Genomic DNA, 16,773 nt, shown 5'->3' on the forward strand with positions numbered 1-16,773 from the left:
AGGCCATGAAAACTCTGGCGGCCAAAGCCAAACCATGGAGATGCATTATGACTAAACCCCAGCCTGTCTGGCACACCCCCACCCCAATTTCCATCATGCTCACATTAAGAAGATACACTGCATGTTTTATGTTCAGATAGTAAATTCTTCCTTTGATTTGGCTGGATTTGTTGTTGTTCCTGGCTCTATCTGAGTGTAGCTGGATTACTGGTTTTCACTGAGGGCAGTGGGCGGTGACTGTAGAAGGTTTGTTCGAGCCTGAAATCCGTCTTGGGATCAGAAGGTCTTGGGTAGGAAGGACTCAGTTCTTAGAGATTGGAGAAGAAGGAGGAGGAGGTGGAGGAGGTGCTGTGTCTGTCTGTAGTCACCTGCTCCTGACTGGCAGATCCATATGGATATTTGGGACATTTTAAGGGATGCAGCGTCTTCCGGTCGGGAAATAAATGTACTGACCCTGCAATAATTCCCCCTCGAGCCCTTGCACTGCAGAGGAAAGAGCCCAGACCACGCTGAGGAGACTGCAGCTGTACAGATACGTACCACTGACTGAACCTCTCTCTATCTTCCCCCTCTCCCTCGAATCTCTCCCCCTCTTTCTGCCGTACTCCCTCTCTCCTTCTGTCCTCGTCCCTTCCCCTCTCTTTCTCCCTCTCCCTGTGCAGGTGGGGACTCTGGAACTGCAGGCTCAGTTGGACAGCAGGAAAAAAGGGATGGTCGACGGCCGGACCAGCTCCTTGGGCCCCCACCGCCCCGTTACCCATGACAACCAAGAGATAGGGGAGGAGGGGGGAGGAGGAGGAGGAGGAGGAGGAAGAGCAGGTTCTTCCTACCAGCTCTCCTATGCCACCCTGCGCCAGCCCCCGCCCCCAGACACAGGCATGGCTGACTGGGCCAGCAAGCACCTGAACATGCACACCCAGGGCCTGTTCCGCCGACGTGTTTCCATCGCCAACATGCTATCCTGGAACCGCGGCTCCATCAAGAAGCCTATGTTGGTGACCAGTGACCGCGCTGTCAGGAAGGAGGCGTGCGAGATGTTCAAGCTGGTTCAGGCCTACATGGGTGACCGGCCCTCGCGGCTGGACCGCCGCCACTCCGCCCTGCTCATTGTCACCAAGTGCTGGGGCATGCAGGGCTTGCGGGACGAGCTATATGTGCAGCTGGTCAGGCAGACCACAGGCAACACTAGCCCCAGGAGCTTGGCAGCTGGTTGGGAGCTGATGGCCGTCAGCCTGGCCTTCTTTGCCCCCTCGCCCAAGTTCCGCTGTTACCTGGAAGGATACATCCAGAGGCACACGGAGCCAGCCAACGACAAGAAACGTGAGTCTCAGACTGAGCAACAGGGTGGGTCACCTTTCTTTCTTTCTTCCTTCCCTCCTTCTGTTTGTGTCATTCGCTGACTGTGATGTATCTAAGTGTCGGCCGTGACTATTCAAACCTAACCGTCAAACCTTTTCCAACTGCTACATAATCTGTCTTAATCTGATTTTTTCGAGGCCCTTCTTAACCTTTGCCATGTTTTCTGGTTTTCAGTTACTCAGTTCATACTGGACCAGCAGGACCTGAAGCTGAAAAAGAATTCAAAGTCCAGAAAGAAACGCAAACAGAACACAGACGAAGAAGAGGGTGTGTTGTTCTTTCATATGTTCTTTGTCTGTAGCCCTCAAGACAGGATGGCTGGTAGCTTTGTTTGTGTTCCATTGAATCGGGGCTGCAATGTTGTCTTTGTTGCAGAGTAGTTATCTGATATCTGGATTGGAGACACAACTTAAACATATTGCAGTACAATAAGCATTTAGAGTGGGATGGAAAGGCTTCTGGTGTGATTTGTCAGATGGCCATCCATGTTGATATTCTTGCTTCCCTTGCAGACACTATGAATGGATTTCACAGAACAGAAATAAAATCTGTAGGTTGGTACAGAATGTCAGAATTCCTTTAGATATTACAGTCACAATACAGTGAGTCATATCAGTAGCCCACACTACGTGTCAATCATCGGTTTTGAGAAAGCCTCCTCACAGAACACAACCTCATTAGGAAAGGTCTTCAAAGCCGGAAGAAATGACATCATCAGAGAGGAAGCAACCGTGTTATGGCAGTGACCACACTGGTGGGCCCCCACATTGTACATCAATGAGTCCAACACGAGACCTACACTCTAAAAAATCTCCAGTGACTAACTGTCCATCTGGAAAGCCTACTCTCACAGGAGTGACTAATCCTAGAGGTTTTTGGATAGAGAATGGAATAATAATGGCTTCAGGGAAAGAACTGTTGCTCACGATGCCGGCCAACCACCAGAGAAAGACTTCTGTCCACACAAACAGCATAATGAGAGCTGCTGTCTGTGTGATGGATGGAGGAGTTGAAATGAAGTGTGGTGTGTGTGACCACACCGTAGAGCAGCTGTGAGACCAGGGGTGGGAGTCGCGTGTGGGAACTGGAGGCCTCTTGTCTCGGCCTGGGCTAGGCAGGGCTTGGAGCCTCTCCTTGAGGCTGACATGGGCTTGGCTGGGAAAGGGTTGGGCTGAGACCCGGCTCGTCTTTCTAGGCTTCAAGACAGTGAGAAACAAGTCAAGACTGCGGTAGTGTCCTGGACACCAGTGAGGGGCTCTCTAAGATGTTGTTAGTTTGAAACCATGCGTAGACAGGTGTCATCACGTCCTCAGTCATGTGCCGAACTGTCAGTCCTCTCATGAACGTTTCTTTCTCAGGGGATTTGGTTGCTTTGTTGTTGTTTTTGTGCTATTGAAACAAGATGTTAATAAGGACCACCGCTAGAGTTCAAACCTGCTTTCAGATGGAAAAGAACAGGGCTTCACTCTTGCTTTTCTACCAGTGATGAATAGTTAATTTCAGCAGCCCTAGGAAAAATGGTGAGTTTTCTCCAAGATCAAGGGGAAATTATTGGTATGATCTCCCTAATTAGACATAATTACAGTCAAACTCCGGCAGATTAACGACATTTGTGAACATGCATGGGAGTCACCTGTTTGCTATAAATCCAGCGGCTTTGGGTCTAGGGAACATTCCGGAAAGGATGTTTTTCATCGCAGCACGAGTTCTCCATCTGGCGGAGTTTCAGGTACCTGAGAGGGTTCTGGAAAGAGAAGAGAACCCCATGGGTGTGATTGGGAGGCTGTGAAGGGGAAGTGAACACTCTCCTGAAGTGTAAACTTGACGTTGGATGGGGCTAAATTGTAGCCGTTAACCTGTAAGACTAGACGGGAGCCCATGGCTTGGGCTCTCTTTGTTGCATGCTTTGTTTCACCACCTGCACAAGGGAACAAAATAGAAATCTCTCTCTCCCCCATGAATCATCGGAAACAGAAAGCATACACAGGCTTTTGTGGAGCAGAGGTAAATCTTCCTCTGCCGTGACAGGTTAGACAGCAACGCTCTAATCCCTTCATGCCAGAATCACACAGTCTACATGTCTCTCCAATTAACGCAGCTGCAGTGTCTAACACATGTGGGAACAAATCGCTTGTCTTCTTTGTGAGGTAGTCTTTAACCCTTAAACTGGTTTTGTGTAAACCAGTTCCTTGTTTTTCTGATGTACCTTCTAAGTTTTAGTCAGAGTTAGAGTGTCTCAGGGTGTTAATAACTCAGGGCTTCAGTCTTATAATGTTAGTTTTTTTCTTCCAACAGGCCTCCCAATTAGCACATATGCTAAGTTCTGTTACCGCAAACTGCAGAAGGTGGCCATAACTGGAGGCAAAAAGGTGAGATCAGAAACAAGTACTCCATAGTGAGGTTGGATACTGAAGAGGGCAAAATAGTCGCAAAATAGTCTAAAACATTGTCTTTATAGAATGAATCTAACAGTATTGATAGACTGAAACACATAGAGCAATAATCACACATAGATCATAGAAAATCATATACCTAATGACATAGTCAAAGCTAATTTCAGATACATTCATAGATACATTAGTATGAGACATAATTATGTCATGGTCACAGACAGGATATATTGTGTCATTCATTCAAACTCTACTTCCCAATCTTCCTGCAGGGTCTTCGTAAACCCACCCTGGAGGAGATCGACCACAGCAGACGGGCCATCGTGACCCCCTCCCTGTTTGGCAGCTCCCTGGAAGAGGTGATGGAGCGCCAGAGTGAACTGTTCCCGGACAGGAAGCTGCCCTGGGTGCAGGTGCAGCTCTCCCAGTATGTACTGGCTTTGGGTGGAGCCCAAACCGAGGGCATCTTCAGGTGAGACAGGCCAGAGGGTCATCTATTCTAGGATGTTAACTGCTGAGGTTTAGGAGTGGTGGGATGGTATTATGATCATAATAGGAGAGGATTTTGTCAGTGTGAATGCTGCATTCACACGAGGTGGGTGGCCTGCTCTGCTAGTACAGTTAAGATAGACTATCCCTGTATACAGTCCTTGAGACAACAGAACATACAAAGCATTGGTCTTGAGCACCCGATACTGTGAGATGTGTGTTTACATTCTTGTTGTAGCATGAGCTCTCACGCACGTACAGACTTGGCCAGTGGCTGTGATTTTGTTTCTTTTGCTAATTAAATTATTTCGAATTTTGAATTTGTTTAGAAGAACCTCCTATCTCTACAAATGTGTTATCTTGTCTGTTAAGTCGATTACTTATCACATTCTTGTAGGGAAAGTGCTTGTTTTCCAGAAGTTTGCTCTTACTCAAACTGATGCAAAATGTATAAATGCCAAGAAATCCACAGGAAATTGATTAAATAACATATGAAGTATGGGAATTTTTTTTAATCTATAAACAAGGGACACAGACTGGCCATTAATCTCAAATTAAACACAGACAGGACACATTCAATGCATTTACGGTAGTTTTGAAGAGACTCAGTAGACACTGAACGTTTGACTGGATTATGTACAATACCAGGTAAAGGTCTCCCTCTTGTGTCCATTCAGTATAACTGATACATGTTTTATGCGTGGTTCTGTAGGGTGCCTGGAGACATTGATGAAGTGAATGCACTGAAGCTCCAGGTGGACCAATGGAGAATCCCAGAAAACCTGTCAGATCCTAACGTACCTGGTGAGTGAGACCTGCAAGTTACGGCCATATTTTCATAATTGTCTTTGTTTGTTTGTCCCTGTCCCTTCCTTGTTTGACTGTTGTCCTTCTTTCCCAGCCTCTCTGATGAAGCTGTGGTATCGGGAGTTGGAGGAGCCTCTTATTCCCATGAATTTCTACAAGCAGTGTGTCAGTAACTATGATGACCCTGTAGCAGCCATCGCAGTGGTGCAGTCCCTCCCTGAGCTCAACAGACTGGTCCTGTGCTACTTCATCCATTTCCTTCAGGTAATAAACAACATCCACAACTACTGCACTAATCAGAGCAAATTATTTGATGAATGCTAAATATTGTACATTAATGCTGTCCTATTTCTAACCCCTCTCCCCGGTCTCATGGTCCCCAGGTGTTTGCCCAGCCTGCCAATGTGTCTGTAACAAAGATGGATGTGAATAATCTTGCCATGGTAATGGCTCCCAACTGCCTCCGCTGCCAGTCTGATGACCCACGTGTGATATTTGAGAACACACGCAAGGAGATGTCCTTCCTGCGAATGCTCATTGTCCATCTGGACACAAGTTTCATTGAGGGTGTTGTGTGAGCTCCTGGCTCCTCTGGTATTCCAGGCACTGAATTTCAATGTGAACAGAACATGAGGAGAAACTGTAAAGTAAACAAGACGTTTACCCATGGTCTCACCATATCCACCACATTCATGAGTACTGTAAATGATAGTTTGTTAAGATATTGTCTTTATCCACAGTCTACTTTCTGACAGAGTAATAGACCTGGCCTAAGGCTGCATGTTGTGTGCTTTCATGTCACACCCACTGTGGTGGCACATTAGAAAAGTAAAAACCTCCTTCAAACCGGTTTTAATCTGTCTTCTTTTGCTGACTATTTTGTAACTGCATGTAAACTTTGACAGTACTAAATTTAAATTTCTGTCTCACTGTGCAGTGCTATGGGGGTCACTGGATAGCTTGATTGTGTTAAATGACACTCAAATAATAATTTTGGTTGTGGAAAATGCTAGCTTAATGCACCAGACAACAATGCCTTATTTATACAAACAAGTCTGGCTTTGCTGTCAGGTTCTTACTAATGTTTTTGTGTGTGTTGTTAACACACATTTATGTATGTGTGTGTGTTTGTGACACAGTAATGTACAAACCAAGAGATGAATATAAGGAAAATCATGTTAAAAAAAGCTTGCCTGTGATGTTTTAGTGGTTATGTTAATATCAATACATTTGTACTAGGATGGTTATTTAATTAAATAATACCACGATACCTGTTATACAGTAAAGATCCCAAATTTCAAAGCACAAACTGAAAGTATGTGTTTTTGGATCATTTTAGCTTGGTGTTCAGTTAAGTGAACAAAAGGGATTTTCCACAGCTCAATTAAACCGAGGTCAGTGTTTAGGGTACATATATATTATGTATGATTTCCCTTAAACATCTTAAGACGATCACACACTCATGTCTGTAATCTGACCCATTCTCTGCAACTCAGTTTACTGTTAGTTCTATTATGTATGATGTCATATCCTTTGGCTCGGGTGTTTAAACGGGTGTAGGTAACTACTCATGGCTTCCCCTTCTTTCACTGCTCTCAAACTAATGATGAAGCAGTGTTTAACTGTCAAGCACTACAAGATATTGTAGATATGACTGCCCTCTGGAGGCTTTGATGATGTACATACATTCTGCTTGTAAATAAATAAATAAATAAATAGGTATTTTGAGTGGATCTACAGCAAAGGTGAACCTTCCTGTTAAGAGGAAGAACACATTTTTGTAATTAATGTTAAATGCCCTGCTGTATGTGCCTGCCTTTGAAGATAGTACTGATTAAAACCACTCTCCACGTGTGTGTTCATGTTTGCATATCCCCTGTTATAATACGGAATGATTATTCTATATATATAAATAAAGGTTTGTCCAATGTAAGCTAGCCGTTCGTTACATTTTTTGTTAGATGAAAAAGCACTTGGGCACAATTGGCTTATGGTGAAATAGACAAACAATATTTATTTATTTATTAAGGATCCCCATTAGTCTACTCTCCATTAGTCACCATGGTGGAGACTATTCTTCCTGGGGTTCCAAATATGGAAATGTAGGTAGCTCTAATACAACAAAACAATATATTAAAACGTTTGTGTATCCATTATATACACATTTAGATTTTAATTGGTTGGAAATTGCTCCTTATATTTAGTTTGCCCCATGGTTTGTGTTGCTGAGATTTGGAAGCCTCTCCTCAGGTCACTTATCCGCACATGCGTATTTTGCGCTCCACTCACTCTCCCCGCGCCGGTGGAATGAGTGCAGCCAGCATGCATCGGAGAGAAATTCAACTGCGTGCACACAGAGACGAAGGCAACCCGCAAGGATTATAGCAACCGCACTTTCTGCACATTTTTTGGACTAAGTAACAGGAAAACAAGGTAACAATCCTCTGAATTTACCCAACATCACAGTAGCAAACATTTAAGGCAGAATAAAAAATGCGGGCCCATTTTGTTGACCTTAATGTAATGCAACGTTAGCTAGCTAGATTGTGCCGCATGCCGCTTGATGGAGATAGCTCCATGAGTTAACAATATACGTAACTTTAAATAAAAAATCATAATATGTATTTTATTTTCCTTACGGCTGTTTTTCAACATATTAGGTTGTTTATGTGGGCTTTGTTGTTGTTTATGTGGAGCATTCGATGACAAACAGTCTACGAAGTTTATATCGCTGTATGTGTATGCAGTATTTACGGTAAGGAAACTGTGAAACAGGCCTACTAGTGCTAGGAAAGGCCCCGGCAATGACTGTGAATGTCAGTTTCAACGGCCTATAAGATTTCACTAACCCGCCCCCATCGGACATATCCCCCAATAATCGTCATTTAAATCTCTGACGTACTACACTGAAGCGTATTTGACGCCCTTCCACCTTTTATAAAACGTCAGACAATAAGCTGTTCACTTTACTCCAGAAGTCAACAAAGGCTTTTAGTTGCATATTGATTTGTATGTAATCAAGCAACTAGTTGTGTACATGTACACAATTATTCTCGTTTTGACGTGGATCTTAATGAAAACATCCAAAATAAAGCTCACACATTCAGTGCTCTACAGGCATTAAATAATAGGACTTCGTCGACCTTTGTCTTATATTATGAAAATACTCCAGCCTAAGCAAATACTGCGAAGGATGAAGACAATTGTATCCGTAACTAAATCGAAGCCGTATGTGGCATAAACAACAGACGTTCTTTGCGCGCAATTTGCGTCACTGACTTAGATCACGTCTGTCTGTCCCTTGAGCCACTTTGTGCCTGACCAAAGTGACCTGTTATTCGTTTACTCAATTGTGTCATACCAATATTTGTGACGTTTGGGTACTGCGATCCACATGTAGATCTACGTCAAATTATCATTGGCCTACATAAAGTATATTTCCTAGACCTGCCTTTGCTATTGTCTCCTATTGTTTCGATACATGGAAAATTCGCCTGGCCAGAAGACACGTGGGTTTCCAGTAGTGTGATATCCGGCTAGGTTGCGTTGCAATGGAATATGCACATCAAACGCTCTCATCTAAGGTGAGTTATTGTAGCTCGGAATTTGTATGTCATAGTTTCCGACAAAGATTATCGTCTTTTCAGATGCCGCCACTTGTGTTTTTTGTGTGTGAATATCTTGTGGACATCATGACATGAGATTGTACACAAAGTATCACAATTAAATATTTCAATGCAATGGTGAAATAATTAAAGGTAACCTATCTTTTTATTGAGCATTTCCCGTCAATACAGAAGCAGAGTCGTATTGCATCATATTTTTTCTGTAAGGGCTGATCTTAAAGTACGGTAGCTTAAACGATGCACATGCTTGCTGTAACATGCTATAAAAGGGACAATAGCATTATGCACTCTGGCGTCCAACATCTGTTAAATGAAGATGTAAATTATCTCGTAATATTCATATCACTGTAGTTACAACGAATTCCATAAGCACATAGCCAGCACTTGATAGTCACTTGTCCTGTAGGATGCACACATTTTTTAGAAACCCTCAGTATGTTGTTTGCTTCTGCCTCAACCATGGATCCTAGTCTCATCATATATTTTACATGTTACCATGCCAGCAGATGCATATTTCTCACCACAATGAATGACACAAATCTATGTTAATTGTCCTGAACTATAGATGAGGCCAACATTATCTGACAATCTATCTTGTATATGTTACAGCCTGCTGATTTCACTTAAGATCAATTAGGGTAATTATTTAGTACTCATTTTGTACATATTTGATTTGGAACTGATTTCCTACTCCACTGTGTTTCTGTGTGTCTGTTTACAGGAGACAGATGAGGACAGGATGAGTAAGACACCCCCTAACAGAAGAGGAATAACCTTCGAAGTAGGAGCACAACTAGAGGCCAGAGACAGCCTCAAAAACTGGTGAGTCATACCATCACGCCTGAGCTTGCACTTCATGTCCTCCTTTATCCATTCACACTCAACTTCTCTCTCCACCCATTCTCCATTTCAGTCTCCATTTTGACCCCTGAAGTTGTTTCCTTGCATCTCAATGACACCTGCCTTCTTCTCTTTGCCAAGGTATGCTGCCAACATAGAGAAGATCGACTATGACGACGAGAAGGTCCTGATTCACTACCGTCAGTGGAGCCATCGTTATGACGAGTGGTTTGACTGGACCAGCCCCTACCTGAGGCCCGTGGAGAGGATCCAGCTGAGGAGACAGGGACTACAGGATGACTGTCCTGTCCCTGTAAGCCATGTACTCTGCATTCTTACTTTACCTTCTTTTTGCCTTTCCCCTATATTGACATAATTAGCCTTTTTCCTATCCCACCCTGATGATCCCATTGTTATTGTTGTTTTTGCACCTCACCTTATGATTTATTTTCTTGCTTCTCTAGGGATTCCACGTGCATGACAAGGTTCTAGCCAGTTGGTCTGATTGCCGTTTCTACCCTGCCAAAGTTTTGTCAGTGAACAAAGATGGTAAGAATGTCTGAACGTATGTATGTATGTGTGTGTGTATAGAAATGTACTTACTCACTCATTTCGGTTTTTTCCTCAGCATCCTACACTGTCAAGTTTTATGACGGAGTAGTCCAGACAGTAAAGGAGATTCATGTAAAGCCATATGTTAGAGGGGTAAGTGTGCTTCTGTTTCCTTCCTGTTGGTCCAAAGACATTACCTGTACATAGTGTACACTACACTGTCGAATATTGTGTTATTGTTTGTAGCTTTAAATATTTTTTTATTCCAGCAAAGAGAAGTAGGAGGGAAGCCAGGATCCGCTGACAGGAACAGAGCCAGAAAGCCCCGGAACAAGAGAGACAGGAGGCCTCAGGAGAACGGGGGCTTGAAGAGGAAGAGAGCCAGACGCAGCACTTCTGACCAGGAAGACGACAGCAACACGGAGGACGAGGATGATGAGGATGAGTGGGAGGAGAGAGAAGGAGACGAGACTTGCAAGAGGAATGACAGTGACGAAGATGGTACCAAAGAGAGAGAGGTTCCAGTGAAACAGGAGGAGGGTGCCCAGGAAGCAGAACAGAACCACCTCAGGGAGCCAGCGAAAGAGACTGAACACCTAAATGGCGTGAAAGAAGAGGGGGAGAATGGGCAAAGTGAAGGACAATGCAGTCATCTTTTGAATGGAGGAATTAAGAAAGAGGAGGTCGAAATGATGTCTGAACACAAATCCCAGATCGGTAAAGGGGGATTGGGGTCTAAAAGTATCTGAAAGTGGATGCAAATGGGGGCAAAATGCGTACTGTGTACGACAGCCAACTATTTTGTAACATTCAACATATTCTTTCATTTTGTGCAGATGAAAGCTCGCATAATGAAACTAAGCCATCCACTGAATCACCAAATCAGACATCACAGACAGTGCCTGGCACAGTGGTATCCATTGCATCCACCAATGAAAACAAGGAACAGGAGGTAGCCACCCAACCAGACACCTCTAAAGCAGAGGTGCAACCAGCCCCAATAGTAAAACGTAAGTGTCCATATTTGGTATACAGCCTATATAGTTTGGTACATCTATAGGTTTAGTTTAATTTCATATTCAATGTGCAAGACAGCAAAAACACGCGTCAGTGTCACTTACAAAATACTATGGACTGCCCTCCAGATTCATATCATGTCTTTTTTGTCTTTATCACAGCCGTTAGAAAGCAAGGGTTTCACAACCCCAACCGCTTCAGCAGAGAACCATGTGAGTACTTCTCATACCTCTCTCCAAGCCACCTATCCTTCCTCTTTTCTTACCCTTTACCCTTTCCTTTGTTTCTGTTTTTCAGTGTACAGAGTCATCAAAAACCAGCCTCCACCAGTCTTGTCCATCAATCTGGACCACAACCCATTTAAATGCAGCTCTCCAGGATGCACTAAGTCCTTCCGCAAGGCCAAACTGCTGCACTACCATATGAAGTACTACCACGGGGAGGACCAGCCTCTGGAAGACCTCAGCCCCACCCAAAGTGTCCAGACCCGGGCCTCAGACAAGCAGACGTTCCCCAATAACCTGGAAAGCCCCAAAAGGAGGCGCACCATCTCTGCTTCAATGTGTAAGTCCCTTACTGCCTTGTACTATCAATGTGCTTAGTTACCCTGTTTATGCAGACTGGGCCTGTCTCATAAAAGGGGCTGTCAGGCTGTCTTTAGCACAGTATGACATATATAACATGTATAACAGTTGCACCTACACGGCATTGAATCAGTTCCACCCATAAATAAGCATGATTGTTTTGATACCTGATATCCTAATCTCATAACATGTTGCTTTTGTCTCTTGTTTGCTCGGTGTGTCATCGTAGACTCCACAGTGCATAATCCCTACGTAGTTCCACCATCTCCTCGCGGTGAGGTAAAGCCAGCGGGCCGGCGCACGTCAGCTCCCCCTGCTGTCACCGCCCAGGGCCAGCAGCAGAGGGCGCTGCAGAGGGAGAAGAGCAAGGAGAACCAGCTGGACAGGAACGGATGCAAAACACTGGATGGGGAGAAGAGTGGTCTGGATGTAGGTGTGTATGATGCATGGGATATTAGGCCATATCCAGGTAATCAAATGCGAAGTGGTAGGTGGTGTCACCATCTCTTTATGAGGTAAACATATTGCGATTTCACCAAAAGGGTGGACATTGATCATTGGGCAAATGAGAAATGCGCTACCTTGGCGTTGTCTCCGGACACTGCTTTGACGTGGAATTTCTGCCTGTGTGTCTCCAGTGCTGGTGAAAGAAAGAGACAGACTTAAAGATAAGAAACCAAAAGACTTCCTCCGCATCAAACTCAAGAAAAAGAAGAAGAAAAAGAAGTCCAAATCTGGTAAGAGGTGAACCCTACTGTCCTGCATCGGGCCCCTGCATCTATGGTGCTACTGCATGTGCTTTGCTTGCTACAGTACATTCAGGGCATTGAGAGGCCCCTGAATTCACCGACTTCATTCCTTCCTCTTGGTGTGGTGTGCTGTGGTGTGTGAGAGGGTCAACGTGCCATAAGTAGTTGTAGTTCGTAGTACTTAATCAGTAGTTGTAGTTTGTAGTAGTTATTCAGTAGTTGTTGTCCCATGATCTTTAGAATGATAAAACGTACTAGTACCTACGTTAACACCTTTTCTTACCGACTTTGCTTCTATTTTCTATGTAAGACTGGGTAGGCAAGGCTGATGTTGCCTCATTTTGTGCACGCTGTCCCCATATATACCGCCTGACACGCAGTTCCGCTTAACACCCTCCCCAACAAAAATAGTAACATCCACCAATCAACACCCTGAACCACTGAGTGCGTATGAATGTAAACTGTCACCCGTGATTTGAAGGTTGGCCCAGTCATCCATTTGAGACGAATTCGACGGACCTGTCATAGATTCTAGCTACTCAAAAGGGAGAGCAGTATACGTGTCATCTGTTCCGTGTGCCATGTCCACTGTAGTGTCTGTAGTCCATGAAGCAGTTTTTGTTTTTCTGACCAGCATGTCCAAAGTTGATATGATGTTCTACGTCTGCTCTCCCCTTCCCTTCATTAACAGAGTACACAGGTAGTGAGGAGAATATTGACATCTCAATATTGGGCCTTCAGTCCAAATTGAATTTGCCTCTCAAATTCCCCCTGTCACACAATCACAAGTCTGAGGCCTACCTCCGCAGGCCAGGATACAACCAGTCAGAGCAGATTCACATGAATGGTGGGTATGTGTGCGCGTGTGTGTGTGAGGAATTATATATCTCTCCTCTGGCATTCTCTCTGCTTGGATTCAATCTATCAGCCGTATGTCCCAAAGATTGCATCTGTTGTTAGTGTGTGTAAAGTTGATCCCATGTCATTTTACGCATACTTCACTGTGACATGTCAATTATCCAAACCTGGTGTCTCAATTAAGAACAGATGTTATGGTTCATTGATTGAATCCAGGTGTTTCCACTGTGGCTATGGCTTGCTTAATCCTATTATATTGTACATATAATATGAAGGTTGGCAGGATTGTCACTGTTTCTGAGAGATATGCTTTATTATTGGGCAACCTCCCTCTGTCCCTAATTGTCCCTCCTAGATGAGGATAGTGTCAGTGATTGGTCGACTGACAGCTGTGGGTGGAGTGAGGAGGAGTATGGGGAGGAGTTGGATGTTACTACTCCGCCAATGAGTCTGGACTCTGTTACCTTGGAAACAAGTGACCAGGAGATAGTGCGCTGCATCTGTGAGGTGGAAGAGGAGAATGACTTCATGATACAGGTTAGATGAGCAGCAGGTCGCTGAACCTGAATATTATTATTTAATTTTTTTACCCGCTAACTCAAACAATTGGTTTCATGTCTCCCAGTGTGAGGAGTGTCTGTGCTGGCAGCATGGAACCTGCATGGGCCTGTTAGAGGAGAATGTTCCAGACAAGTATGCCTGCTACATCTGCAGAGACCCACCAGGTGAGCCAAGGCTACACACTTAAGAGCCCCTCACAACATTCTGCACGTTCGAGTCTGACTGTCTTCACGCGATGTGGGGTTCCAGGTCAGAGGCAAAACCTGCGCTTCTGGTATGACCGCGATTGGTTGAGCAGCGGTCACATGTACGGCCTGTCCTTCCTGGAGGAGAACTACTCCCACCAGAACTCCAAGAAGATTGCTGCCACCCACCAGCTGCTGGGGGATGTTCACCATGTGGTGGAGGTGCTGAACGGACTCCAGCTCAAGATGAGCGTCCTACAGTAAGCACCCAGTGGACGTCTATGTCTTTACTGTCCCACGTCTGACAATAAAAAAACGTGAAACTTGAAACTTCTGTCTGCTGGGATTTTGTTACAGTAACAGAGCCGTATATTGGGGTGTCATCTTACAGTGCCTGTGCCTCCCCCCTCCCTTTAGGAGCCAGACCCACCCAGACTTGCGTCTCTGGCGCCAGCCCTGGAAACGCACAGAGAGGCCCTGGAAGAGGGGAGACTCGTATCAGGGGACAGACACGGTGCCGTCTCCCATGGCGACGGAGGAGGATCGGGCCCACAGTGAGGTGTTGTCCGCCGCTCTGGAGAAGCTCAGCAGAGCCACCTCGGCCTCCTCCTCGTCCTCCTGCTCCTCGCCCTACCAGTCCTTCCAGGACTCTTACATCAGCAGCGAGCACTGCTACCAGAAGCCGCGGGCTTACTACCCTGCTGTGGAGCAGAGGCTGGTGGTGGAGACCCGCCGGGGCTCTGAGCTGGAGGACAGCCTGAGGAGCACCGAGGATCTGCTGGAGAGGGAGCAGCGCTACGGGGGGCTCCTGGACACAGACAAGCCCAAAGCCCTCAACACCATCACCAAGGTCAGCCAGTCCAAAATAAACTGCCTTGCAAACCAACCCTCTGTCCAGATGTCATGCCTGTATCCACTACCCTATATTCTTTACTGAACTGAACAATATCAGGTTATGTCTTTCACGAGAATATTTTGTCTGAGGTGTGCTTGTGTCTGACCTTAGGCATCAAACGGTAGTTGCTGGTCCCAGACGGAGGTGAAGCAGGAAGAGGGCGTGGTGTGTGGCGGGGCCCAGGACAGCAGTGGGCAGCGTCAGCAGTGGCAGATCAACCTGCTGGACCACATAGACGCGGTGCAGGACGACGTCACACACAGGATGGACTTCATCGAGAGGGAGCTAGATGGTGAGACATGGGCACGGCTCCCTGGGCCTACTACAGTTCCTTGAAATCCCGCTGTTGTTGTGCAGAAGCCGCAGCAACAGCTCAACTAGAATGAACGGGATCTGTCAGCCCACACTGATGCTTCCTTGGTTGAGAATGTGTTTGTCTTGTGTGTCCCTCAGTGCTAGAGAGCTGGCTGGACTACACGGGAGAGTTGGAGCCCCCAGAACCCCTGGCCCGGCTGCCTCAGCTCAAACAGCGAGTCAAGCAGCTGCTCGCCGAGCTGGGCAAGGTGCAGCAGATCGCGCTGCGCTGCGCCACGTGAGGGCGCCAGAGAGCAGGGCCTCGAGACAGCAGCGCCACCATCCCACCCCGTGCTCAGCAACCAGACGATGCAGAGAAACACTGAGATGAACGTTCACTGGTCTGCAATTACAAGGGTTGGAGGGAGGAGATGCGTGGGGGGAAAGGAGTGGAGATGTAAATGCATGGTAGAGCGCCATATGGCAAGAGGCTCAAAAGAGGTATTTGATCTAAAAAGGGAATGCACTGTGTAAAGCAAGCATTCTGTTAGACGATCAGACGTACAATAGGTGATCTCCTTGTCAGTGCTATAGGAAGTAAACAGAGCCATGGGGCTCTTAGTGCAAATCATAACCTTATGAATGCCTTTGTATGAGGAACTGTTAAGCTTGCCCTCAACACTACCTTGCTGTACTGTATATTCAAAGACCTCACCTGAACTCTGGATGAACACGCCTAACTTCAACATGGCAACTTCTTTACTGATTGAACAGCCATATGATTATCTAAACCAATACCCTTGTGTTTTCTCGTTATTGTGAAGTGCTTAGAACTTGATTTTTTTCAGATGCATATAATTATTAAGCTTATATGTTTGCTAATGTGGACTTTAACAAAGCACAAGCTTTGACTGAAACATGAAGTAAAGCGTTTATTCTCATATAATGGCACTGTATGAGTACATTGTTTCTGTAAAGTTTATCTCTACCTTTACGGAATTGAATTCCACAGCAGCTTCAGGGAACCAAGGTTTAGTTTCATAACACACTGTGAAGTTATTTTTGTCCAAAATCAAAGGGGATTGATGGCAACAGATTATTTGATTTCATGTTATTTTTGTGCTGGGTTTGCTTTTCTTGTACTATATTGATGTTTATATCCCATTTTTCCATTTCCAACTGCGATTGTTGCATTCAGCCTTTTGACTCACTGCAAATATTCTATCTGGAGATGTCATGAACCTAGAATCTTGTGGCCTGTTGTCAGTGATAAGACTCCTGTGACATGATTGTACATGTTGTTTTCCTATACATGTTTATTGTTTCATCTGTACTGTTTATTTGCAATATTTTGTATTGTGTGTTAATACAGCATTCAAAAATGGTCTTTTGGGACATCTTTGTATTGAAATGAAATGTATTTTTCAACATTCATGTCCAAAAAGGATCATTGTAATGTAGGCCTGTGTACTAAATTGTGATGTTGAGGGGGGAAAGTAAAAATGCTGGTACATAAATAAATTCCCTTTGATTAAAAGTAGGCTTGTGATTATTGAAACCAATATGA

At 45.0% G+C, this 16,773-nt stretch overlaps 2 protein-coding genes across 7 annotated transcripts in view; both read left to right on the forward strand.

Moving 5' to 3' along the window:
• The window catches only part of arhgap46a (Rho GTPase activating protein 46a), a 28,212-nt gene extending 21,234 nt beyond the window's left edge, over positions 1–6,978 (forward strand). The window contains exons 4-10 of one of the 2 annotated variants that reach the window (XM_067240982.1): positions 663–1,344; positions 1,534–1,626; positions 3,655–3,728; positions 4,022–4,221; positions 4,951–5,042; positions 5,140–5,309; positions 5,429–6,978. In XM_067240982.1, the coding sequence (XP_067097083.1) occupies positions 663–1,344; positions 1,534–1,626; positions 3,655–3,728; positions 4,022–4,221; positions 4,951–5,042; positions 5,140–5,309; positions 5,429–5,623 (1,506 nt within the window). In that variant the 3' untranslated portion in view covers positions 5,624–6,978. The remainder of the gene's footprint in view (positions 1–662; positions 1,345–1,533; positions 1,627–3,654; positions 3,729–4,021; positions 4,222–4,950; positions 5,043–5,139; positions 5,310–5,428) is intronic. The other variant, XM_067240983.1, reaches the window with a different exon arrangement.
• Positions 6,979–7,347: 369 nt separating this feature from the next.
• Positions 7,348–16,743, forward strand: phf20a (PHD finger protein 20, a). Of its 5 annotated transcripts, none has more exons than XM_067241581.1 (19): positions 7,352–7,478; positions 8,548–8,629; positions 9,393–9,493; positions 9,653–9,833; positions 9,976–10,060; positions 10,140–10,216; positions 10,333–10,780; positions 10,900–11,073; positions 11,242–11,292; positions 11,378–11,644; positions 11,894–12,097; positions 12,303–12,401; positions 13,105–13,260; positions 13,627–13,808; positions 13,897–13,996; positions 14,082–14,277; positions 14,435–14,867; positions 15,024–15,204; positions 15,366–16,743. In XM_067241581.1, the coding sequence occupies exons 2-19, from the start codon at positions 8,597–8,599 to the stop codon at positions 15,506–15,508; spliced, it is 3,111 nt and encodes a 1,036-aa protein (XP_067097682.1). In that variant the 5' UTR covers positions 7,352–7,478; positions 8,548–8,596; the 3' UTR covers positions 15,509–16,743. The 5 variants fall into 5 exon arrangements, with proteins under 5 accessions (XP_067097691.1, XP_067097682.1, XP_067097688.1 ...); XM_067241587.1 differs by having other exon boundaries at positions 9,653–9,824; XM_067241590.1 differs by lacking the exon at positions 8,548–8,629 and having other exon boundaries at positions 7,348–7,478.
• The last annotated feature ends 30 nt before the right edge of the window (positions 16,744–16,773 follow it).

Source organism: Osmerus mordax, chromosome 1 (assembly GCF_038355195.1).
Source record: "Osmerus mordax isolate fOsmMor3 chromosome 1, fOsmMor3.pri, whole genome shotgun sequence".
Taxonomy (NCBI): domain Eukaryota; kingdom Metazoa; phylum Chordata; class Actinopteri; order Osmeriformes; family Osmeridae; genus Osmerus; species Osmerus mordax.